The sequence below is a fragment of the Magallana gigas genome, chromosome 6, assembly GCF_963853765.1.
Source record: "Magallana gigas chromosome 6, xbMagGiga1.1, whole genome shotgun sequence".
Classification (NCBI taxonomy): Eukaryota; Metazoa; Mollusca; class Bivalvia; order Ostreida; family Ostreidae; genus Magallana; species Magallana gigas.
This window is the reverse complement of record NC_088858.1, coordinates 23,947,322-23,974,333: the sequence shown is the minus strand read 5'-3', so window position 1 is coordinate 23,974,333 and position 27,012 is coordinate 23,947,322. Positions and strand designations below refer to the sequence as shown.

At 34.1% G+C, this 27,012-nt stretch overlaps 1 protein-coding gene across 2 annotated transcripts; it reads right to left on the bottom strand.

Annotated features, from left to right (window-relative positions):
- Positions 1-127: 127 nt before the first annotated feature.
- On the bottom strand, positions 128-25,412 carry LOC105319327 (protein wech-like). 2 transcript variants are annotated; one of them, XM_066089262.1, is made up of 2 exons: positions 25,204-25,412; positions 128-4,745 (listed from the first exon to the last, which is right to left on the bottom strand). In XM_066089262.1, exon 2 carries the CDS (start codon positions 4,721-4,723, stop codon positions 3,131-3,133), a length of 1,593 nt encoding a protein of 530 aa, XP_065945334.1. In that variant the 5' UTR covers positions 4,724-4,745; positions 25,204-25,412; the 3' UTR covers positions 128-3,130. The 2 variants fall into 2 exon arrangements, with proteins under 2 accessions (XP_065945334.1, XP_065945333.1); XM_066089261.1 differs by lacking the exon at positions 25,204-25,412 and adding an exon at positions 12,143-12,365.
- Positions 25,413-27,012: the final 1,600 nt, after the last annotated feature.

The window sequence follows — 27,012 nt, the reverse complement described above, 5'->3', positions numbered from 1 at the left end:
AGGATTTTGAAGATTTTTGGAAACTTTTAAATTTTTTTTTTTTTTTTTTTTTTTTTTGCTTGTCAAGATTTTTTGGATGGGTCTGGCCCCCCACTTTCAAAAACGATGCTACGTGCCTGCATCAGAAACCCACGGTTGATTACGCGTCGTTCCTGTCTCCAACAACCGTGGGTCCCTTCGACGCTCGTTATTTATAAATATAGTCCAATCTAATTAGTCGGTAAAGTATAATGACACTCTGATGTTTTTAAAGGCTACATTACTGTAGCATTGCCAATAAATATAAGATATGATTACCAATTTTAATTTTTGTCCCCAAGCAAATAATTAAAAACTACAATATCCTATAATCGAGCACCTGTGCATATAATGTATACAAGATTACTCAAAATTTAATAAATATTTAAAAATATTTTTAAAAAAAAATACATCTACTCTTTACTAAGTATCTCTACAAAAGAAGGCAATATTTTCTCATTTGCAACTATCTGAAACAAAAATATTGCAGTACGTTAAAAAATGGCCAAAACTCTCCTCATATACGATGGTATTTAATTACGTAAGTAGATAGGCGCTAATCATTTCAATTAGTATAACAACTAGATTCGATCTCGTTGCGAGCAACGAGTGGGTCTTCCGTCCGATTTTTAAATAGATTAGATCAAGCTTATCAATTCAAAGATAAAAACGTAGATCTAAGCGAAAAATAGTAAAAAAAAAAATTGCGGCACTCGAGGCTTGAACCCGGGTCGCCTGGGCCAGGTCCACGACTCTATCGACTGAGCTACTCGGACTCTCGCTTCAGAACTTTGACGCTTAATTTCTCGAGAATGCCTTAATCGATTTTAAAACAAATTACATATTCTGAATCAGAAAATAGGTCACTATAAGGTGTAAAAATTTTAGAAAAAAATATTAAAAAATAAAAAAGTCGAAAATTTCATTTTTTTTAAATTTGCTTCCGGTGACGACCGGAAGTGACAACGGACATTCCTTTGACCGAGGTGCACCAGAAAAACGGTAGTTCTATCATCTCTGAAAATTTCAGCTCTATATCTTTACTCGTTTTTGAGAAACCTGACAGACAAAATTGACTTTTAAAAATCGTTTATTGACGATAACTTCCGACCGGAAGTGAATTTTGAAAAAAATGTCACGGGGGTACAAACTTCATATAACGAGGCATTATCAGTGAAAATTTGAAGGAAATCGATCCAGCCATTTCCGAGGAATCGCCTGCACAAAATGTGTAAGGAAAAAAAGAACAATAACTAGACACGATCTCGTTGCGAGCAACGAGTGGGTCTTCCGTACGATTTCTGAATAGATTAGATCAAACTGATCAATTCAAAGATAAAACCGTAGATCTAAGATAAAAAAAGTGAAAAAAAAATTTGCGGCACTCGAGGCTTGAACCCGGGTCGCCTTGGCCATGTCCACGACTGTATCGACTGAGCTACTCGGACTCTCGCTTCAGAACTTTGACGCTTGATTTCTCGAGAATGCCTTGATCGATTTTAAAACAAAATACATATTCTGAATCAGTAAGAGAGTCACTATAAGGTGTAAAAATTTCAAAGAAAAATATTAAAAAATAAAAAAGTCGAAAAATTCAATTTTTCAAAATTCCTTCCGGTGACGACCGGAAGTGACGGCTGACATTCTCTTGACCGAGGTGCGCCAGAAATATGATAGATCTATCATCTCTGAAAGTTTCAGCCCTATATCTTTACTCGTTTTTGAGAAACCTGACAGACAAAATTGACTTTAAAAAATCGTTTTAGACGATAACCTCCGACCGGAAGTGATTATGGAAAAATTGTCACGGGGGTACAAACATCAGATGGCGAGGCATCATCAGTGAAAATTTGAAGGAAATCGAATCAACCATTACCGAGAAATCGCCTGAACAAAATGTGTAAGGAAAAAAAGAATAATAACTAGAGCAAAGCTCGTTGCAAAGCAACGAGTGGGTCTTCCGTTAATGTCCGAGGTAAAGCTGGAAGTTCCTGTAAGAAGCAGATCTCTTAAACCAACAAGAGGAGTAACTAAAAAAAAAATCGAATTATTCCTGGTACGACTTAACAAAATACGAATGATTTTAAGTACGACTTAACAAAAACTTTTCCGATTTCAAGAAAGACTTAACAAAAAAATCCGAATGTGTTACAGTACGACTTAACAATTATTTTTATTACGAGTTAATTTTACTTTGAACATTACGCTAATTTTTAAACCAAGGACGCGGAATCAAAATTTCCGGAAAAATCAATTTTTAAACCCCGATATCTCTTTAATGCATCGTCCGATTGTGACGGTTTTGAGCAAAATTGATGAACAAAATTTTAAACCCCCCAGTACATTATAGAATTGATACATCTATCATCAGTGAAAATTTCAAAGCGATATCTTTAAAGTTTACGGAGATTTCTTCCGGACAAAATCACTTTTTTAAAATTTAAAAATGTCCGTCAAATTTGAACGGAAGTGACGTAAATGCTGAAACTTTAACATCTTTGAGGCACGGTAACTTTACAAAAGCTCTGAAAATTTCATTGAAATCGGATGAAAACTTTTTGAGATATAAAGCCGAGAAGGAGTCAGAAAAAAAATAAAATAATAATAAAAAGAAACCGAAGAAAAACAAGAGGGTCTTCCGTTGGAAACGGAAGACCCTAATAATAATAGAATTGAAAAAGAAACCGAAGAATAATAGAAGGGTCTTCCGCTGAAGACGGAAGACCCTAATAATAATAGAATTGAAAAAGAAACCGAAGAATAATAGAAGGGTCTTCCGCTGAAGACGGAAGACCCTAATAAATGCTGATTTACATGTATAGTAGTAAGAAGACATTTTTACTGACTCAGATTGGGTTATTGTAAGGAAAATTTGTATGCAGAAAATTTAAAAAAAAAAAGTAACATAGATAAAGGAATACTGAATCACAAAACATTTCAATCTAAAAGATATACCGCGTACAGACAGTAGGTACATTCTGACATCTTACAGCCAGCTGATTGTGGTTTATTTCAGCGCCACTTTAAAACATTAAACGATTTGTCTCTATTTGTTTGTAAGTATCCAATAACCATTTCCATTTTAACAGTGATTGATACAACTGATGTATCTTCATTCTTTTAAGTATTTGATTCTTTTGGCGATTCCAGTCATTTCCTCTCCCACCATCATCTCACCGTGACCAAGGATACACACGCCGCGTGGATACCTTATTCCTCCTTCAGGAATGATGTACCTCAGGAAACGTCCGTCTCTGTCCAACATGTGAATCTTGTCACCGTTAATGTCAATAACGATGACATGACCGACAGAATCAGTGGCGACTGATATAGCCATAAAATCACTGTCCTTCCCCGAGTAAGAGTACCGGAATATGCCCAACCTATCGACGGCAATGACTGCTTTTTTCTCCCAGTCAGTTACAATGATGTCCCCGTCGACATTCTCAGTGATGTAAGTCGCGTCGTTGTACAGAGGTTGACACTGCGAGTCGTACTGGATTTCCTGGAGCACGGTGCCGGTACTGCTGTATCGGACGACTTTGGACTGATCGTCTTTACGGAGACAGACCAGTAGATCACCGGACGCAGCGCTTGTGACGCCGTATGACTTCCAGTCCCCGGTAGTGAACATCGTCACCACAGTGTCGGTGTCAGATATCATTCTTACGGCTTTATTTAATGGTTCACTGTATACCACTTGTTTGTTGAACATACATATGTACATGCCTTTGTAAGTAATGCTGACGGTGTGGTGGAGGTGTCCCTGGAGATCAAATAACTTCAGTTCTCTGCTCTCTCCTCCCATCCACACTTTGTTATCGTCGGTAACGGCCATGTCAAACAGACGGTTATTATTTTTATTAGCAGGGAACCCAGTGTCTATAACAGAATTAACAGTTGGTACCTCTGATATTCTTAAACCCGATAAATTATTTTCTTTTAATTGATTTTCCAAATATTCATCTATTTTATATTCGTATAATTTCGGAAACGAATACTGTGAGACGTCACTTAAACTTTCCTGTTTCTCAATCACTGGTACAAAACTCTGCATTTCTGTGACATTCTTTGATTTCTGTAATTTTACGGTTTTCCCGTTCATATCATCCACTCTTCTAATCATTTCTTCAAACTTTCTCTTTTGTTTCTGTAGTAGAGCCTCGTGTTCCTTTTGCATGTCATCCAGTTCCTGGTGAAGTTTCTTCACAATCTTTTCTATCTGTCTGTGCCACTCTTCTCCCCGGGCTGTAACTTCATCTTTCCTAAGTTTGTAAATCGAGGATATCGAGGTCAACAGCTTCGTCGTGTGATCCAAAATTCTTTCAAATTCATGTTTGAATGACTGAAGTCGGTCATTTTCCGTAGCAATCACTTTCAAAAGTTCCTCAATTTTGTCGGACAGCTCGGATATTTCGTGCGATTTGTGTTTAATAGTAACGCAAAGCATGCATATTGGAGTTTCGCAAGTTTTGCAGTATGCGGAACAATCGTTTTGGGGATGGGAATCACAGTGGCATGTGTCGTCATCATCCTTGCTGGCGTAATGTACAACGTCATGACCGTTCTTAGATTTCACTCGTAGATGTATGAGGGCGCATGGGTCGCAGAGATTGACCCCGCATCGTCTGCAGAAAAACGAGACTGGTTGCTGACACAGGTCACATTCCACCACATGCTGGGCTTCATCTCTAGATGCCATCATGAAAAGACTCTAGCTGTGGACCCTGTGAAATTTGTTTTTAGAAATATCAATAATATCATACATAGTTTAATTTACAGATGAGACATTACCTGGACTGATAATTAGATACTAGTACATGACTTAAGGACTTTTATCAGCTATTGTTTAGAAATCCAAAGACCACTGCACATATATATTTTTTTTATCATACTAACCGCGTTGAAGAACATTCTCCGTACATAAAACCAGAAAAAAATTAAAATTACTAGAAGATACACATAAAGAAATAAAAATGAAGTTTCCGCAGTGCATCATCGTTTTATGATTTCCTTGCATCTCATAATATAAACAGAATATTTTTCATTATTTATTTGTTGTTGCTGATTTTCCTATCATTCAAAATTGTACTGTATTTATTTCGTTATACTACCCCGACAATTTAGAGTAAAATAATCGAAGCGAGTATCTTATCGCCACCTTGAACTAGGGTAAAGTGCGTTACTCTAGTCCGTTTCTACACAGTGTGGTTAATTGAGGCTTCACAAATTTTGGGTCCAACGAGAGAGAGAGAGAGAGAGAGAGAGAGAGAGAGACCCACAATTACATGCATTATCTTATAGCATCGTCATATGTTGATAATAAAAGCATAATGGTCTAGTAATTGTTAAATACTTCATATCATTTAAGGTGGATGAAAATACGTTTAATATATCATTTTCTTAATGAAAAAATTCCAAAAAGAGACAATTATTTATTTAATAATTATGCTTTTTTCAAATATATTTTTGATAAATTGTTCAATCTAATTAAAATTAGATCCTTCACGCTCTCGTATTTGATATGTCACAGCGACATATCAAATACGAGAGCGTGAAGGATCTAATTTTAATTAGATTGATAAATTGTTTTGGCTACAACCAAGATCTCAATTAATGCATGGTATAAATCTTTAATAATAATAAAGCAAGGCAAGAAAGGCCGGAGTATTTTATAGCGAGCGCAGCTCGCCGGCGTGCAGCGCCGGCGCGAAGCAAGCTCTACCGGCAAGGCGTTTGTGAATAGAAAATTCGGACTATTTGCACATTCATTCAACAGATTTTTTTGGCGTCAGTAAATCGGACCAGTAATGCCTTGTTTTAATCGCCCCAGTAGTTCCCTGTAATTATGGTTTTCCATTTTCACACTCTCACGAGAACAAGTACATGCATTGTTACTGCTGACACAACGCAAAGACTAACGGAGTTATCGCCCTTTCGAGTGACGTCACAATTGATTTGTTACACATTTCCGACAGAATGTTTCGGCGTCAGTAAATTTCGACCCACAATGCAATTCCTCAATGTCGGTCGATCTCACTTTGCACTAGACTGGATACCATCTCGCGAGAATCAATGTAAAACTTTTGAGAAACAGATAAATTGTGTAATTTCCAGAACATCATGCTTTTTAAGTAAACAAGACAGTATTTTTCACGTAGTTTTTTTTCCGATGTGTTTTCAAAGAGACAGACGACACTTGACCGACGTGAACTTTGACGTCACAATAAGGGGAAATTACTCTCTAAGTAGTTATTGTAAATCTGCTGAAGTATAAATACCAAAATCTTCTCAAAATCTTGCAGAGCTAACGAATCGGGAAATTTCTTCGAAGATAGGAAACAGCTGTAACTTGCTCTCATTTGGATGAATGTTCAAATTTATTGTATTCAGTATATTTACGGTAATTTCCAGGAACGTTTTTTAAAAGGGGGCGTGGCAACATCATTCAAAAAATCTTCACAAGCAAAAAGAAAAAATAAATTCTCAAAATCAGGAAAATTCTAATCGGGGTAAGGAATGGGGAGTGCGTAGTATGCCTTTAGCTCTTTAGCTGCTCAAAAGTGTCTTTATTTTCACTACTATTTATTACATGCTCCCGGGTGATCCATTTTCCTTATATATGATCAAGAAATTTTTTAATACGTAAATTTGTTTTTTTTTAAGCGGGGGAGAGGGGACTCTGTGATAAGTCAATTTTTATATGTAAGTTTAAGAAAAAAATCTCCTGCAAGAAAAGAGGAAATAAACTGCAATGTACAATATGTTAAAATCTTTATTATTCAACAACATTTTATCTGAGATAAATTCTATACTGGCGTGCGACCAGTATGTAAATAAATAAAAAAATCTTATGAATTATGAATAATGAAAATTTACTCGAAAAAATAGGTATGTTTATTTTATTTTGCATACAGATTCATTTACTTTACGTCACTATACTTTTAGTTTTATTGATTTATCATAATTAATTTTTTGATCACCTGCTGCGCTCGCCCCAACGCACCGTAATACATATTATTTTGAAAGTGATGTGTAATAGCGTTAATGATATGCAATTTATGGTGTACGGGAGATAACTCCGGTTTATTACCGGTAACTACTTCGCCAGGATGTAAGTTTACAAATTTTGTTTGTTGAATTGATGCTATGTCATTCATGGGTCTATGATTCCCTACATAATTAGGGCTTTTCGACTTTCGGTCGAAAAGACCTATTGTTTTTGTCTTTTTTTATTATTAGGGCTTTTCGACTTTCGGTCGAAAAGACCTATTGTTTTCGTCTTTTTTTATTATTATACTAGACAGTTTTCTGACAGCGATTTTTTAAAAGCTGTCAGATATATTGAATCAATAATGCAACTGTTATAAAGCCATCCTTTCAAAGTATGGAATGTAAGGTTTTGAACTTCCGGTTCCGGTACTTCCGGAACCTACAGAGACAATTCTAAAAATTAAAAAATCCCAATATTTTGTATATTTTTTAAGTTTGAACGTTCAAATTTTACAATTAGATCTATCTTGTCTAGCTATACAAAATTGTAAGCGTTGACAAGTATCTTTATCTTACCGTTTTTGAAATATAAAGCCCACAAATTTAAAAAAGGGGGGATGAAAAAACGAAAACATTCAAATGACCTTTAAAAATTTATTTGATGCGTGAACATTATTAAGATAGAAGTAATTAATATACATTCCGAGTTTCATTAAAATCTGTTTACTACTTCCGGTTTTATAGGTCGATGAAACTCGACTATGGGAGTTTTAATGTTAAACTAAAATCACGCGTCATTCGTTTTCTCAAAAAGTCTTCAGTTAAATATTACAATTTTTTATCTGTGTAATGACACATATAATGCGCAGACCGGAAAAGGTTTTGGGTGGAAAATTCGAAAAAATAAGGGATCTGCAGGGGCCAACGTTCAAAACAGCCCTTTAGCCGTAACTTTTTTACCTTTCATCCGAATTTAGAAATCTTTTCAGTTTATTGTTTACAATAAAGAGTACAATTTAAAAAATATGGTCCGAGGGGGCACTTTTTGTCTCCTTATAAGGGTTTTAAGGGCCTAAAAATGATAACTTTATCACAATTCAAAAAAAATGAAATTTCAAGAGTTATCTCGCTTTGCTTAACGAATGATTGGCATTAGAGCTATTGGCCTACCAAAAGTCATGAATCATAGTTGAGTTCTTTCTTACATATGAATTTTTAGAACTTTTCTTTTAGAAACAAACGATGTAGTTGGATATAAAATTCTGGAGTTGTCTTTCTTTGGGCATTTTATTTCTTAAATGTTAACGTCTGGATATATGTTCCTGATATTTAGTCTCATTTTATAATATACAGATTTTGAGAAAAATATTTAAAATTTAAACAAGGGATTTAAAGGGCTGTCGAAAAGCCCTTCTTTTTTGTTGGAGACAAAAACAGGTCTAGTTATTATTATTATTTTAAGACAAATTTCTGTCAGCGATTTTTTGAAAACTGGAAGAAATACTGATACACATTGGTCTTAAAGCAAATATATCAATTTATGAAATGTAAGGTTTTCGATTTCCGGTTCCGGTACTTACGGTTTTTACAAGGAAAATTGCAAAAAATGTTTGAAACTCAATTTTTTGTTTATTCTTTAATGTAGAGCACTCAAATTTTAGAATTACCTTTATCATAAATAGTTGTACAAAATTGTAAGCGTAGGCAACTTTCTATCTCTAACCGTTTTTGAGATATTAAGTCCTAAATTTTAGAAAAGGGGGGATGAAAAAACAAAAAAAATACAAATGACCATTAAAAAATTATTTGACGCCTAAATGTAAATAGGATAGAAGTAATTAATATATAGTCAGAGTTTCATTGAAAAGTATTGAGTACTTCCGGTTTGATGAGCCGATGAAAATTGTCTATGGGAGTTTCTATGTTAAATTGAAATCACGCGTGTAACGTTTTCTCAAACAGTTATCAAGCAAATATTTTTATATTTTGTATTTGCAATAAGGGACCTAATGCGCAGACCGGAAAAGGTCCTGGAAAAGAACTTCTGAAAAATAAGGGATCTGTAGGGATCAGTATTAAAAACAGCCCTTTAGCTGTATCTTTTTTATTATTCATCCGATTTTCAAAATCATTTCGGTTAACAGTTCAGAATAAAGAGTACAATTTAAAAATTATGGCCCGAGGGGCCACTTTTTGACTCCTTATAGGGGTTTGAAGGGCCTAAAGATCACAACTTGTTTAAATTTCAAAATTTTTTCTTGGAAGAGTTATCTCGCTTTGCTCTAAGAATGTAGAGAACAAATACTCTTAGCATACCAAGTTTTTCGTGCAATGAATGAATACTTACTTTGGAATGACTTTTTGAAAATATTCTTCTGAATATTACAGGTGTAGCTTCTTGTTAAATTCTGGAGTTATCTTTCTTTTCACACTGCAGTACTCATAGATTCCTATCTAAGCAACTGGTTATACCGAGGCGTTTAGAAAATTTGGAAATAGAATAGAGATATTTTTTTGGACACTTTAAATAAAAAAGGGAAACTGGGGCTGTCGAAAAGCCCTTACTTTTTGTTGAAGACAAAAAAAGTTCTAGTTATTATTATTATTTTTCTCGACAGAATTTTGTCAACGATATTTTGAAAACTGGAAGCAATATTGATACAATTTTGGAACGGTCTTACAGCAAATCTCTTATTCCATGGAATGTAAGGTTTTTGATTTCCGGTTCCGGTACTTCCGGTTTTTACACCGAAAAATGTAAAAATTGATTAAAACGCGATGCTTTGTTTAGGGTTTATATTAGAATGTTCAACTTTTAGAATTAGATGCATCTTGTCTTGCTGTACAAAATTGTAAGCGCACACAACTTTCTATATCTTACCGTTTTTGAGATATAGAGTCCTAAACTTTGAAAAAGGGGGGATGAGAAAACAAAAAAATTCAAATGACCTCTAAAAATTATTTAACGCCTAAATATTACTAACATAGATATAATAAACATATATTCTAAGTTTCATTAAAATATTATGACTACTTCCGGTTTTATAGGTCAATGAAATCGCCTATGGGAGTTGCAATGTTAAACAAAAATCACGCGTGGTTCGTTTTCTCAAAAGGTTTTCAAGTAATTGCTACAATATTTCATCTTTATAATGACACACACAATCCGCAGACCTGAAAAAGTTCTGGGTAGACAACTCAAAAAAATTAGGGATCTGCAGGGGCCAACGTGCAAAACAGCCTTTTAGCTGTAACTTTTTTACCTTTCATCCGATTTTAAATTTTTTTTCAGTTTATTGCTTAGAATAAAGGGTACAATTTTAAAATTATGGTCCGAGGGGCCACTTTTTGAGTTCTTATAGGGGTTTGAAGTTCCTAAAGATCAGAACTTGTTCAAATTTCAAATTTTTTTTTAGAAAGAGTTGTCTCGCTTTGTTGTAAGAATAAGGAGCATGAATACTGTAGGCATACCAAATTTGGTGTCCGGGGAATGAATACTTACTTCAATATGATTTTTTGAAAATATTTTTCTGGAAATTAGAAATATAGCTACCTGTAAAGTTCTGGAGTCATCTTTCTTTTCACATTGCACTACTCATAAGTTGCTATCTAAGCAACTTGGGATACCAAGGCGTTTAGAACACTTGGAAATAAACTAGAGAATATTTTTTTAAACATTTTATTAAAAGGGGATAATGGGGCTGTCGAAAAGCCCTTACTTTTTGTTGAAGACAAAAAAAAGTTCTAGTTATTATTATTTTTCTCGACAGATTTCTGTCAGCGATTTTTTGAAAACTGGAAGGTATATTGATACAATTTTTGGACGGTCTTACAGCAAATCTATCAATCTATGGAATGTAAGGTTTTTAATTTCCGGTTCCGGTACTTCCGGTTTATACAAGGAAAAATGTAAAAATTGATTAAAACGCAATACTTTGTTTAGTTTTTATATTTGAATGTTCAAGTTTTAGAATTAGATGCATCTTGTCTTTTTGTACAAAATTGTCAGCGTAGACATCTTTCTATATCTTACCGTTTTTGAGATATAAAGTCCTAAACTTTAGAAAAGGGGGGATGAGAAAGCAAAACAATTTAAATGACCTTTAAAAAATTATTTAACGCCTAAATATTATTAACATAGATGGAATTAACATGTATTCTAAGTTTCATTAAAATATATTGACTACTTCCGGTTTTATAGGTCAATGAAAATCGCCTATGGGAGTTTCAATGTTAAACAAAAATCACGCGTGGTTCGTTTTCTCAAAAGGTTTTCAAGTAATTGCTACAATATTTCATCTTTATAATGACACACACAATCCGCAGACCTGAAAAAGTTTTGGGTAGACAACTCGAAAAAATTAGGGATCTGCAGGGGCCAACGTGCAAAACAGCCTTTTAGCTGTAACTTTTTTACATTTCATCCGATTTTAAAAATCTTTTCAGTTTATTGTTTAGAATAAAGAGTACAATTTTAAAATTATGGTCCGAGGGGCCACTTTTTGAGTCCTTATAGGGGTTTGAAGGACCTAAAGATCAGAATTTGTTCAAATTTCAAAATTTTTTTTTAGAAAGAGTTGTCTCGCTTTGTTGTAAGAATAAGGAGCATTAATACTGTAGGCATACTAAATTTGGTGTCCAGGGAATAAATATTTACTTCAATATGATTTTTTGAAAATATTTTTCTGGAAATTAAAAGTGTAGCTACCTGTAAAGTTCTAGAGTTATCTTTCTTTTCACATTGCACTACTCCTAAGTTGCTATCTAAGCAACTTAACTTGGGATACCAAGGCGTTTAGAACACTTGGAAATAAACTAGAGAATATTTTTTTAAACATTTAATTAAAAGGGGATAATGGGGCTGTCGAAAAGCCCTTACTTTTTGTTGAAGACAAAAAAAAGTTCTAGTTATATTGAAAATTCTGTCCACAGGATCATATCTGAGAGATTATATAAATGCACTTTACATAGAACACGCCAGATTATAGCACGGTGTCAGTGGGACAAAGGTTACAACATGCGCAATCACAGGTGCATTCACCAGATATATGAGTCATTTTCATCGCAACTTTCATTTTACATGTCAGATTTTGTCTTAATACATGTACACCAGTCTAGGTTAAAGTATTACCTCACATCAGGAACATAACTTCCAAAGTAAAAGAAAATCCCTCTGGAACAAAATAAGAAACGGACTCAAAATCAACTTTGGGTTTATCAACGGTCCTGACACACCAATCGCGCTACCCTGGCCTTTGATAGAAGTTCAATCGCAACTTCTCGGGCCTTTCCGGCAAGCTCGGAAAAACACCTCGAATGTATTAACATTACCGGATGTTAGAATTTGATACAAAATGGAGTCGCTTCCCATTAAAATAAGTATCTGCCAGACAGCCTTATAAGTCGCTTCTCTATTTTATTACATACTGAGTAATAAATACAGGTTTTTGGCATATGTGATACAGATGGCATCACAAAATCCGTATCGGCCTCCGGGGCTGATACAGGTTATCAGCCCTCGAGGGCTGATACGGATCCGTATCACACCCCTTTCGGAACTCCTCTGCCTTTTTTCACTACGGCATTTTTGCATGTTTACAGACGAAAAATAAAATATTTTCAGTTACTGTCGACATTTTTAAGTGCAGTTGAAAACTTCCAAAAATGCTAGCTAATGTTTAAAGCAGTCAACTTTTAAAACCTGATGAAATTCCGTTCTGTAGAATCATGAATCAAGAACTAATATTTTTATTAAATACATATACATGTGCAGACTTTTTTCAAATAATATGAATAATCAATTTGTTCAAGTTGATGTTTTTTGTATATAATAATAGATACACTTTTCCATATCACAGCTTGTATCAGCCCTCGACCAATATCATCCCTCGGGCCTTCGGCCCTCGGGCTGATATTAGAGTCTCGGGCTGATACAAGCTGTGATATGGAAAAGGGTATGTATATCTATTTTTGCAAAGTGAGACCTAACCATGAGGCACATAGCATCATAGAGGGTTTAGCCCCCCCCCCCCCCCCCCCCACACACACACACTTTTTATAGCCGGAAATATAATTGTTCCTTAATTAACCATGAAAGATTGAGAAAGTTGGAGTAATAGGCATACTACTAGGGAATATCGCTTCCCATTAAAATAAGTATCTGCTAGACAGCCTTATAAGTCGCTTCTCTATTATATTTTAGGGAATATCATTTACTTTAATGAAGTCTAGCGTATATCTCCATAGGCGTCAGAACCGGGGGGGGGGGGGGGGCTGGGGGGGGGGGGCTTAGCCACCCCCCCCCCACTATTTTTGCAAAGTGAGACCTAACCATTAGGCACATAGCATCATAGAGGGTTTAGCCCCCCCCCCCCCCCCACTTTTTATAGCCGGAAATAAAATTGTTCCTAAATTAACCATGAAAGATTGAGAAAGTTGGAGTAATAGGCATACTACTACCCCCCCCCCCTCCCCCGGATTAGGAATTTCATGAGTTGGGGAAAAATATTGGTAGGTAAAATTTTTTTTGGAAGTATAGGTATACTCCCCCCCCCCCCCCCCCCCCCGGATGATATCGCTGAAAAATTGTTCGAAGTATCTTGAGTACTTCCGAATGGAGAAAAGATGTAAACATTTCCCATTATAAATCTCCATGAGAAATTCGTTTTCGTTCCTGTGAACTTTTTTGAATGAAAAATGATAATTGTTCAATGAAGATATCTTTGATATATTCCATTTTATCGATTTCAACTGTATTTCTTTCACAGGTACATGAATTTTAATAAAAATCTTTAAAAAGTGATGGAAGCAATAACTTGGGACAAACTATATAGTTTTTTTTCTTCTGTCAGAACTTAAGGAAGTCAGATATCAAGCTACAAGCTAGAAAACAGAGTAGGATTTTTTTTGTTATGTAAACAAAGCTCGATTCTTGTTATTGTTAATTAACATATGTGTTGTAATGGTATAAGTGTCAATCAAATGTTTTTTTCAATCAAATCTTTTTTGTTCATTATAATGCTTATGAACACATTCAGTCGGTTTACTTTGTTTTCCATTTGAAAGTCAGTTTGCCCTAGAAATGGCAGTATGTCTACTTTACACTATCTGTAAACAAATATAGAATTTGAGCTTTGTTCACATAACAATGAATTATTGACTCTGGGTCTCGCCTGTAACTTAAAGGGGCGTGGTCACGATCGATTTTGGTCAAATTTTATTTTTCTATTTTTATTGTTTGAGCAATGCATTTCTAATGATCAACTAAAATTTGAGTGTCAGTCGAAGAGTTTTTTAGCAAGATACAGAGCTTACAATTCTTTGTTATGTAAACAAGGTTCGTGTCATGTTTTAAATTATGTTCACATTGCTTTAGTATACCAGTAAAAGTTCCTTTTAATTAGCTGGTTTCTCTATCTGCTAATCCGCTTTAAATATAAATAAACAGTGACTGTTCCTAAGTTTGTAATGTTTATTTTTGGTCTTACTTGGAAATTCAAAATGTAAACAATTAAGAAAAAAAAACATGGCCTGAGCTTTATTTGTATTCATTTGTAACAAAGATTAGAATTGTGAGCTCTGTATTCCACTTGTTAACTTAAAATTGACGACTGAAAATCAAATTTTGGACTAATTTTTAAATTAACCAAAAGCATGACCTTGCCCCCTTTAAATTGACTTCTAACGTTCAAATGGTCAGTCATTCTAAGTGAACGAGTACACCAATTCATACTAAGTCTTTTTTTTTATTATCTCAAATCGTGTCTACATTGCAGGTTCATTTGAAGGCATAAACACATAGCAAAGAATATTAACAGGTTAGCGTTCTTTTACTTCCTAGCCAGCTGACTCAAATAGCATTTACCGAGATGTGAGTGATTTAATCGATGCATTTCCAAATCAGTGTCTCTTAAAAAGAATAAACTCTAACAAAGTAATTGATGTGAACATATATATTTCATACCTTGCCGTGGTTTCGACACAAGGTGTATTATTGCTTTCGATTTTTAATCACAGGAATTAAATGTCAGCTAGGTAAATAGCTATAGTCTGTCACAAGATATTAATGTCGCACACTTTCTTAAATTGTTTTAATATTCACCAATACCATTGGGTTCAAACGATGTTGATTCAATAGCATTAAAAAATCCCAAGATTTTCCCTTTGAAACGCCCCCTCTAGCTTGTCAGATTTCAATACACGACTAAAAATAAAAAGTCTACGCCGGGAGGTTTTCATTACAAAAGAGATAAAGGTACCCGGATGATAACGTTGAAAAATTGTGCAAAGTACATGTATTTCAATGCAAGTGACTTCCGAATAGAGAAAAGATGTTTAACATCTCCATCAGAAATTGGTTTTCGTTTCTGTGAATTTTTCCGAGTGAGAAACAATAATGTGTCGATGAAGATATCTTGGATTTGTTCCCTTTCATCGATTTCAATTGCACTTCTTTCACAGGTACGTGTATTTTTTTTTCTAAAAATCGTCCAAATGTGCGACATAAATATCTTGGGACAGACTATAGACGTCGAGGAAAGTTTATTTATAAATAGCTTGTAGAATGACATTTTCTATAAAAGAATGCAAATTTTTAAAGGTGAGTATTTTGCCTATGATTTTTTTTTTATCCAAAACAAATATAAAAATGGGAAAGGGGGGTTCATGTGTGAAACTGCATGTAGTTAATTTGGAATGAAAAAAATAAGTGAACCTATAAAAGTGCAGAATACACAGCTTTAAGAAAATTCATTATGATTGATTTAAGTACCTCAAAATATTGAATTTTGAAACAACCATTTTGTAGCTCATATAATACAATGTAAATATTTAAAAGAGACACATAACATAAAAAAACCCAAATATATTCAACTGATTGCCAGTATTGATTTTAAAGATGGGAAGTGAAATAAACTTTCTTGCCTTATTAATAATATAAATTAAATTAGTTACTTGTAAATCATAATATTTCTGTGCAAACTGTGTGACTTTTAATGGCTTAACCTTCATAAAAATATGGTATTTTTTAAAATAAACCCATTAAATAAATAGGCGATTTGGTCGATCACAGAAGTTTTGTCTCATAAACTAATAAAATGCTTCCCACCCCTAAAAGAAGTTGCGCTCACAAACTGTATATTTTCATATCAATATTAATGTATGGACAAAATTATGATACGCATATCTGCACATTATGTCCTAATTACAAGCAAAATTTTACGAAATTCTGTGCAACAGTTAAAGAGGAGTTTCGCTGAGTAATCAGAAGTTGGAGTATTATTCCCTATTCACTATTCACCATTTAAGTATGTGACAATCTTTTACTATTTCACTGTTCCTTTCGATAATTATGGTGGCATGGATCTGCCACCACTTGTCAGATAATTATGCTGATTTGTCAAATGATTATGTCGACTTGTCAGATATTTATGTCAACTTGTCAGATCTTTATGTTGACTTGTCAAAAAATTATCATATTGACTAGAAACTCAATATTTTGTTGTCAAAGCGTGTTTGTGCCACTAACTGGTCATTAACTTGTCATTATAATATCTGACAAGTCGACATAATGATCTGGTTAACATAATTATTTGACAGAAAAAATTAAAATGAAGAAATTAAAATTATCATTCATATTATAAATCGACTTGTCATATAATGATGTCGACTTGTCAGATATCATGCCGTCTTGTCAAATAATGATTAGTCAGTTGATGTATCTTAGATCTTAGGATATGGTGTCCAAAAAGTCTTTTCTTTTTATGCATTGTTTAATGTATTGTCAAATATGATGAGAGTTTTACTATATTTTGAAGAGAGAGTTTCATATCTATACATTTCGAAATATAATGATAAAAGTACTACTATAGGGCCTATATTTAGATGAGCGATGTGGTCCAAGGGCATCTTGTTTTCTAGGCATTTATAGCTTGGATAATACCATTACATGTATATTCGAAAAAAAAAAACCATATTCTAACACAAACATCATAAAAATGTTCAAAACTTTATCAATGATATTTGTTTTATTAAAGAAGGGGTTACCATCAATATTTATATGGGTTTTAACACATGGGCGAATCGGCAGCAACATCAGACCGCTCAGTACAGTTATGGACTTAATAGACCTGAAACGATTTTCCAAAAAAGGTTTTTACTGCTTAAAGAAAAAAAGGAATGTATTCAATTCCATAGTTTATAAATTTAATTTATTGAAATTGAATTTTGAAATAGAATGTTTTATCCCTTCTATCTGTAAACATGACGTATCTTATCCAAAATAATTTCTAAGAGGTTATATGAAGACATTAGATTTACCATTTTCATTACACAATCTTCATATCTGTTTACAATAACAGCTTTTTTAATACCATGTGCATCATCAGAAACCCACGGTTGATTACGCGTCGTTCCTGTCTCCATCACCCGTGGGTCCCTTCGACGCTCGTTATTTATAAATAGTCCAATCTAAATAGTCGCTAAAGTATAATGACACTCTTATGTTTTTAAAGGCTAAATTATACTATAGCATTGCCATACATAGAAACATATATATAATATATTATTACCAATTTTAATTTTTGTCCCCAAGCAAATAATTAAAAACTACAATATCCGATAATCGAGCACCTGTGCATATAATGTATACAAGATTACTTAAAATTCAATAAATATTTAAAAATAAAATACATGTACCATTTACTAAGTATCTCTACAAAAGAAGGCAATTAAGATTTTCTCATTTGCAACTATCTGAAACAAAAATATTGGAATACGTTAAAAAATGACCAAAAATTTCCGCACAAACGATAGTATATAAATAGTGCCTGTTTGGGAGGGTAACAGTTGAAATTGACACCCCGAGAAAACCATTGTCAACCGACGCGAAGCGGAGGTTGACAATGGTTTTCGAGGGGTGTCAATTTCAACTGTTATCCTCCCAAACAGGCACTATTTATTTTGTTATACTGAATGTCTTTTTTAAAATTTTTAAGAAAATTTTACTGCTTTTATATAGGAATAACGTGAATTCTACAGCGAACCGTACGCGCATAATTTTCGCGCATGTAATATTTTTTAATGTTACCCGTTGCCAAGTGCGTTGCTAACGCTGAGGGTAATAGTAAATATTATTAACTGCGTCTTAACCAATCAGATTTCAGTATTTAACATGAAAGTATAACAATATTTAATAACGTAAGTAGATAGGCGTTAATCATTTAAATTAGTATAACAATAAATGCTGATTTACATGTATAGTATTAAGAAGACATTTTTACTGACTCAGATTGGGTTATTGTAAGCAAAATTTGTATGCAAAAATAATAAAAGGTAACATAGGAAAAGGAATATTAAATCACACAACATTTCAATCTAAAAGATATACCGCGTACAGACAGTAGGTACTTTCTGACATCTTACAGCCAGTTGATTATGGTTGATTTCAAAGCCACTTTAAAACATTAAACGATTTGTCTCTATTTGTTTGTAAGTATCCAATAACCATTTCCATTTTAACAATGATTAATACAACTGATGTATCTTTATTCTTCTAAGTATTTGATTCTTTTGGCGATTCCCGGCAGACACTCTCCCACCATCATCTCACCGTGACCAAGGATACACACGGCGCGTGGATTATTTATTCCTCCTTCAGGAATTATGTACCTCAGGAATCGCCCGTCTCTGTCCAGCATATGAATCTTGTTACCGCTAAAATCTGTAACGACGACATGACCGACAGAATCAGTGGTTACTGAAGAAACGCCAAATTTAGTGTCCTTATCCGAGTACGAGTACCGGAATATGCCCAATCTATCGACAGCAATGACTGCTTTTTTCTTCCAGTCAGTTACAATGATGTCCCCGTTGACATTCTCAGTGATGTAAACCGCGTTTTTGTACAGAGGTTGACACTGCGAGTCGTACCGGATTTCCTGGAGCACGGTACCGGTACTGCTGTATCGGACGACTTTGGACTGATCGTCTTTAAGGAGACAGACCAGCAGATCACCGGACGCCGCGCTTGTGAGTCATTACCTGGACTGATAATTAGATACATGACTTAAGGACTTTTATCAGCTATTGTTAAGAAATCCATAGACCACTGCACATATATTTTTTTATTTGATCATACTAACCGCGTTGAAGAACATTCTCCGTACAACAAACCAGAAAAAAATTAAAATTACTAGAAGATACACATAAAGAAATAAAAATGAAGTTTCCGCAGTGCATCATCGTTTTATGATTTCCTTGCATCTCATAATATAAACAGAATATTTTTCATTATTTATTTGTTGTTGCTGATTTTCCTATCATTCAAAATTGTACTTATTTATTTCGTTATACTACCCCGACAATTTAGAGTAAAATAATCGAAGCGAGCTTCTTATCGCCATCTTGGACTAGGGTAAAGTGCGTTACTCTAGTCCGTTTCTACACTGTGTGGTTGAGGCTTCACAAATTTTGGGTGCAACGAGAGAGAGAGAGAGAGAGAGAGAGAGAGAGAGAGAGAGAGAGAGAGAGAGAGAGAGAGAGAGAGAGAGAGAGAGAGAGAGCAACAATTACATGCATTATCTTACAGCGCCGTCATATGACATTTCTGTAGATTGATAATGAAAGCATAATGGTCTAGTAATTGTTAAATACTTAATATCATTTAAGGTGGATGAAAATACGTTTAATATATCATTTTCTTAATGAAAAAAATCCAAAAAAGAGACAATTATTTATTTAATAATTATGCTTTTTTCAAATATAATTTTGATAAATTGTTTTGGTTGCAACCAATATCTCAATTAATGCATGGTATAAATCTTTAATAAAGCAAGGCAAGAAAGGCCGGAGTATTTTATATTTTGAAAGTGATGAGTAATGCAATTTATGGTGTGCGGGAGATAACTCCGGTTTATTACCGGTAACTACTTCGCCAGGATATACAATGTACCTGCATTACATTGAAGTCTAACGTCACAGTGTTTACAAATTATGTTTTTGTATTGATGCTTTGTCATTAAAGGGTCCATGATTCCGTACACAATTATATTGAAAATTCTGTTCACGTGATCATATCTGAGAGATCATAATTTTATACATGTACTTTACATAGCTTAGAACACACCAGATACCTTAACGGTGTCAGCGGGACAAAGGTTACAACTCAGATCTATACATGCGCATGTTTGCTTCATTAATTAATGTACATATACATGTATAACTACGTACAAAATACTACCGTTGAATAGCTCGACTTTTTAAGAATTCTGTTTTTTGTCAAATACGACCCATACACCCCATCATTTAAAACAAAGAAATCAATGTACATGTATCGTTATTAATCAATTTCAATCAGATGTACTTGCTGGGTCCATTTTTTGATTATAGTGAAAATGTAGGTTAGTTCTAAACATTACAAAGGATGGGGGATGCATAAAAGTCTAACGCTTTCTATTACTTACTTATTAATCAATTAACATTTATGTTGCATGCCACAAAACTTGGAAAGGGAAACATTTTATAGAATAAGCGGTAAATCAGTGGCGGAGTAAAGGAGGTCGCACCCAGCGTCCCCCCCCCCCCCCCACAGCCCTAAAAAATTGTCCAAATAAAGTTAAATCATACTCCTTCTGGCAAAGAAAATGTACAACTTGCGAGTCTTAATTATCTTTTTTTTTAACTTGGGGGATTTCTCTACATTAGACTGTTTCAATGGTGCAATATGAAGAAAACGCGTGTGTTCAATGGTGTAACTAAAAAACCCCAGGAAAAAACATTTTGGTTACGCTGTCCTTGGGTTCAAATATGACCAGTCACCCATATACCCATTGGTTATACTAACTAGTGTTTTAACGACTCTTCCATTGTTATTATAATATAAGCTGCTGCTGGTATATATAGTTACATGTATCTTTTATTAAAACTTCATTAATTTACATTGTCCCATTGAACTTGGTTTTTAAACTGATTAATTTACAGTCATTCGAAAGAAAAAAAATAAAAGGATATGTTTCTTGGATTTCTACAAGACAGAGGAATTTGATGACTGTAGGTCTTAAATCTACAAACCTTTAAAAATTGTAAATAATTTTATTACTTTAAGTATACCGGTAATCACGAGAAGAAATATCTCAAACGTCTATTTTAAGACTTCCTTTTTACCCTACAAAATCTCTAGAATCCTGGAGCTTCCGGGGCCGGCTTTGCCCCCTGGGTCACCAACAGGACTTTGCCCTGGACCATCTGGAGGCCACAAAGCGGCCTCTCCAGACTCCCTGTCTTATACTGACGTCCCCTCTAACTTCACATTCTGGATCTACCCCTGGAACTAAATATTTTTAAGAGGAGTTGGTGTTGGTGTGTGTGAGTGGGGGGGGGGGGGGGGGGGGCGGCGAATCCTACTTCCTATGGTTTATCTATACGATTGTTGTTGGGTTTTTTTATTTTCATAAAACAGTTACTGTCTGCATGTGGAAAATATTGGCTTATAAATCGCCTTTCCTCTGTAGTGTCAAAAACGCTGTGAAATTTAGAGTAATTTTGAACAAGGTTCATTTCTTTTTATCTCGAAATATCGATAATAAAAACCTATTTTGAAAGTTAACAAAAAGCAATCTTACTTGGAAATATAGAAAGTAATCAAGAATCAGCAGTAAGTAATTAAAACGCAGGTTAAAGGGCGTTAGATGTAAACATAAAGATAATATTTCGAATTTTTAAGTTTTGTATTGGCAATATTTTTAAAATTATGACGTACATATTTGGCTTCCTAGGTGACCATATACTACATGTAGCTGCAGAGATCCAGATGTGTTCTTTGTCTAATATAGACCGCAACTTCTTTTTAATTTTACTGCGGGAAGGTAGAGTATCCATTCCGAACCATCTACCAGTAATTGATTTTTATTTTCCAAATATTAAAGAAATTTTACCATGGAACATCACCTACCTTACGATCTTTATTATTTATTTCGAATTAAAACATCGAGAGCATAGACATGTCTAAGTATACGTAAGGTGAAATGCATTGTTTGGTTTAACATTTGATTATAAACGCTCGAATATAAGGATGGTGGGTCCCGGTGACCCCATAGTCTTAAGTATTATATTAGTATCTTTCTACAAATAAAATTTGGTGTTATGCCATCAAATTTTATTCTTAAATACACAGTTATGGAAAAACATTAAGTATGATCGACGTATATATTCTGCTTGAGAATTCGGGTAATTTAAAGTTAATTAAAAGCTTGTTTATGTAAGAAAAAGAAAAAGAAAAAAAAGATAACACTTAAATTAATCATAACCCGCATGATAAAAGCTAGAATTTATGAGAGAGAGAGAGAGAGAGAGAGAGAGAGAGAGAGAGAGAGAGAGAGAGAGAGAGATTTCAAGGGGATTATTGTTATTCTATGCAATCGATTGAAAATACATGTACTACTTAAAATAGCTTCTTCGCATTTTCATGTGAGAGATTTTTCTCTATATAGCTTAGCTGTGGGTATATTCATCTCTTAAATTGTTTAATTTTATTAGCAAGTAACTATTTAGATAATTCATATAGCTATTCCTTTTTTATCTAAAGTAACCAAATATCTATGTCAAATGCATCAAAATTAACACATGTATTTCGAATTTTAAAGATGAATAGGAAAAGGTTTGCTCAAAAATATCAATGGACGTTACTTAAGATAAAAAATGACACAGTATGTATATATAAATTCTAAACACACATTTTCAAGCCTTGACTAAGTGAGAAAAACTTGAACCATAAATAAAACCCCACAAAAAGGGGTAAAGCAACTTTAGTACACAATTTCCTTGAACACGTTGTTTCGGTTTAACGTGGTCCTCAAATTGGAAATTTCAAAAATATTTCAATTAGTGAATTTTCTTAAACTCTCGTGCACATTCCCAAAAATATTAAAATGAGAAACTTTACGTGTGTCCTTGGCTTTTGGCATATGTTCATTGATGCAATTCCAACACCCACCCCCACCCCACCCCTTCAAGATATTAGATGTTTTTTTTCTCACAAGAATTTTAAAAGGCAAATATAGTACTTAGTATGTTGCAATTAAATTGGAATACCCATATAATTTCCTTAGTGTATACTATATGAGTGTAAAAATAAACGGATTTCTCAGTATTTTTGTGATTTTCCCAAGTATATGTTTCTATTTTTGAATTAAACTCTTCCCTGTTTTCCCTAATACAGGAACTGCTCACTAAATATCTTAAGAGATATCCACTTGGGGGCAGTGACTTTCCAGTTTTGTATTGGCGTCGTTTCTGACCTTTTCCTGGCATGTAAAATATCAAAATCGTATAAAAGCCAGGAAAGCTTAAGATATATCGAACTAAATTCTATGTTGAAATACTCTCTTCATATCCGTGTAAATTCTTACTTCTTTCTTTTATATTCATATCGTTCCTTACAACATAATTATACTTAATCATCACATGCATGAATCACTATCTGAGTCTCATGAGAGAGAGAGAGAGAGAGAGAGAGAGAGAGAGAATTTGACATAAACACAATTTGTTGATAATTTTACCAATTACACTGGATGTATCGTCTTTGTTGCTCAAAAATGCATAAGTTATAGATGCAGACACATCTCCATGCTTGCAGATGGAGAAGGTAATATGTAGATGTAAATAATGTGTTACATTTTGTTGATAAATAATTAATCTGAATACATGTACAGTTTGCCTACATGCCAGGACTATTTACATGAATTACCGTTCTCTGTCTTTCTTCAGAGACGTAAAATTTCATCGATCGGCTTTTGGAGCATACTCCAAATAGTACTCAGCGGAGAACGTACTCCAAAACTTTTATAACCTCGGTTTTAAAGTCGTACTCAGTGGAGCACATACTCGGAGTACGGAGTATGAGTATGAGTACGAGTATGAAAAAAGTTTTATACATGTAACCTCGGGGCCAGGTGAACTCACGTCATGCCATGTTACAAATTTAGTATTAAAATCGTTTCAATCAATCTTTAACCATTTTCAAAAAGAAACTTCTATTTTTTAATACACCGTATTTATATGTATCCCCGAGTACCCAAACTCCGTCACCATAAGCAGAAAACCTCCCGCGTTTTTCTGTAAATTATTTTTTGTGGTTTTTATCATTTGCAATCACTAAATATAAATTGAAACAATATCATTATAAAAATATTAACAAAAACATTTTTATTTTTATTCAAATAAGCTCTCTGAATACGACGTTTATCACGCGTGCCTATTATATCTTATGAACCTAACTCCGTCACCCACATGATCGATGATATGGCAGGGAATGAAAACACATTAACAATTTAGTTAAAACTCCATTTGTATTTAGGCCAAGTTATAATATGTTAGAATGGTGCATACAATTCAAATTGTATTTAATTTCATCGAAATAAAATGATCGCCAGAATAAAAAATGGGTCCATGTGTTCAACAATCAAAATGGCCTTTTCAGAATGTATGGATGCCGTTTGATTTATGTCCTTACATATTTCAAATATTTTATATCATTAATTAATATATTACTTATTATATTATTTATTACATTTTTAGATGTGTAGCATATTCTAAATAGCGATATACCGGAGATATCTATACCCTGTATAAGGCAAAAATATCGGCATGAGCGATTTGACGTTATCATCAAGAGTAGTGCATATAGGCTATTGCGGACTGAAAAAAATGTATTAATTACCTTAATCAAAAATGTATTACATGTGAATTGTTTCATCTTGACCTCTCTAAAAATGGCTGACCACCGTAAATGGTCGAATGGGCCTGCATGTCAGAAATATCGATATTTTAGTGCACCCGTGAAAAAGTTTTAGCTGATTTCACACAATTAATGGTGCATAAAATGAACAAAGTTTAATTCTGTTGTTTTTTGACACATTATTAAATCTAACCGTTGCAAATTGTTGACATTTGATTAAAGATTTTTGACATGTAAAAAATGACGTCTTAATCGTACTTGATTTCAAACGGCGAGGAGTTTCCCGAAAGTGACGGAGTTAGGGTAGTGACGGAGTTAGGAGGCTATGCGATACATTAATTTTATTAAATATAATATCACACAACCTGTATGCCAGTGATATATGGGTCATTTTCATCGCAACTTTCATTTTACATGATTTTGTCTTAATACATGTACACCAGTCTAGTTTAAAGTATTACCTCACATCAGGAACATAACTTCCAAAGTTAAAGAAAATCACTCTCGAACAAAATAAGAAACGGACTCAAAATCAACTTTCGGTTTATCAACGGTCCTGACACACCAATCGTGCTACCCAATCTCTCACCAGAGGGCGTATTACGCTGTTAGTGAAGCTTGCGGAACGCGCCCTCTGGTGAGAGATTGTCGCGCTACCCTGGCCTTTGATCAATCGGCAATCCTCGGCTGATTCCGCTTAGTCTGGTACCCGCCCCCGCCACTGCGTTTTCACTTCGTTTTGGGGTCAGGTAAAAGCCGGCGCCATTTTGAAAATGGCGACCTCCATTCATACTAAGTCTTTTTTTTCTTTTCTTTTTTTTTTAAATCTCAAATCGTGTCTAAATTGCAGGTTCCTTTGAAGGCATAAACACATAATAGCAAAGAATATTAACAGGTTCGCATTCTTTTACTTCCTAGCCAGCGGACTCGAATAACATTTACCGAGATGTGAATGATTTAATCGATGAATTTCCAAATTAGTGTCTCTTAAAGCTGCTTGGTCCGATTTTTTTGTTATTACAGTATCAAAATTTTTTCCATACAAATCATTTATCTTAGAAAGTTATGGACTTTCTCCTATTTACACCAGGAGAATCAGTCTCCTTTCAAAGTTAGAAATATTCAAAGTAAATAAAACTATTTTTTTTTGGGGGGGGGGGGGGCAAACGAAAAAACAAACCAAAATGCATCACGGGAATGTTTAGAAAATGAAACCGCTTGGTTTCGTCCCCCAAATGATTGGGGTTATTCAACCCGCATGCTATGCATCGATTATAAAGAAAGCAGACTTCAGAAATATTAGCGAACAAAACGTACACATGTTTATTTGTAATTTGTCTGATAATTTCGACTTTTATTTAAAGCGATGTCAAATTCGTAATACAACCATACCCGTCTAGTCGCCAGGGGTGGAATTTAACATGAGGCGAAATAACGCGATACCTTTTAATGTCGTTTGTTTTGTTAGCAAATTTTGTACGTATTTTTCTTCATTGAAATTTGGCATAATTGACGGGTAAAACTACTGCAATGTCTATTATTATACATATACTAAGCATAGCAATCGTTTAAAAGCATGCATAAAATTTGATATAAAATTGGACCAAGCAGCTTTAAATAAAATAAACTCTTAACAAATTAATTTATGTGAACATATATATTTCATACTTTGTCGTGCTTTCGACACAATGTGTATTATTGCTTTCGATTTTTAATCACAGTGTCAGCTAGGTAAATAGCTTTAGCCTGTCCCAAGATATTATAAATGATGTCGCACACTTTCTTATCAAATCCTATCGGAATTGAAATTCCTATAGGAAGTTCTTTTTATTCCGATAGGAAATTTCAAATTATATCTATAGGAATATTGTTTTTCCTATGGGAAAACTCATTTTCATAAAGGAATTATTTTTGAAAGGTAAATATCTCACCTGACAGGTGAGATACAGTGATAACAAAGGTGGTTGTTAACTCTTCAAGCAATGGTCTATCATATGGCATAATTGAATTTTTCGATATATGCAGCTTAGACCGGTGCAAAAATGCCACCTTGGCACTGGCATAATTATCCGGCACAGAGTTAAAAATATAAAGTATACGGGGGTTTTCATTACAAAAGAGATAAAGGTACCCGGATGATAACGTTGAAAAATTGTGCGAGGTATTTCAAGTGATGTTTAACATCTCCATAAGAAATTGGTTTTCGTTTCCGTGAATATTTCCGAGTAAAAGACGATTATGTGTCAATGAAGATATTTTGGATATGTTCG

What these genes read in the sequence shown, in the direction of transcription:
- LOC105319327 (XM_066089262.1), bottom strand. Translation starts at nt 4,723, where the DNA reads ATGATGGCATCTAGAGATGAAGCCCAGCATGTGGTGGAATGTGACCTG.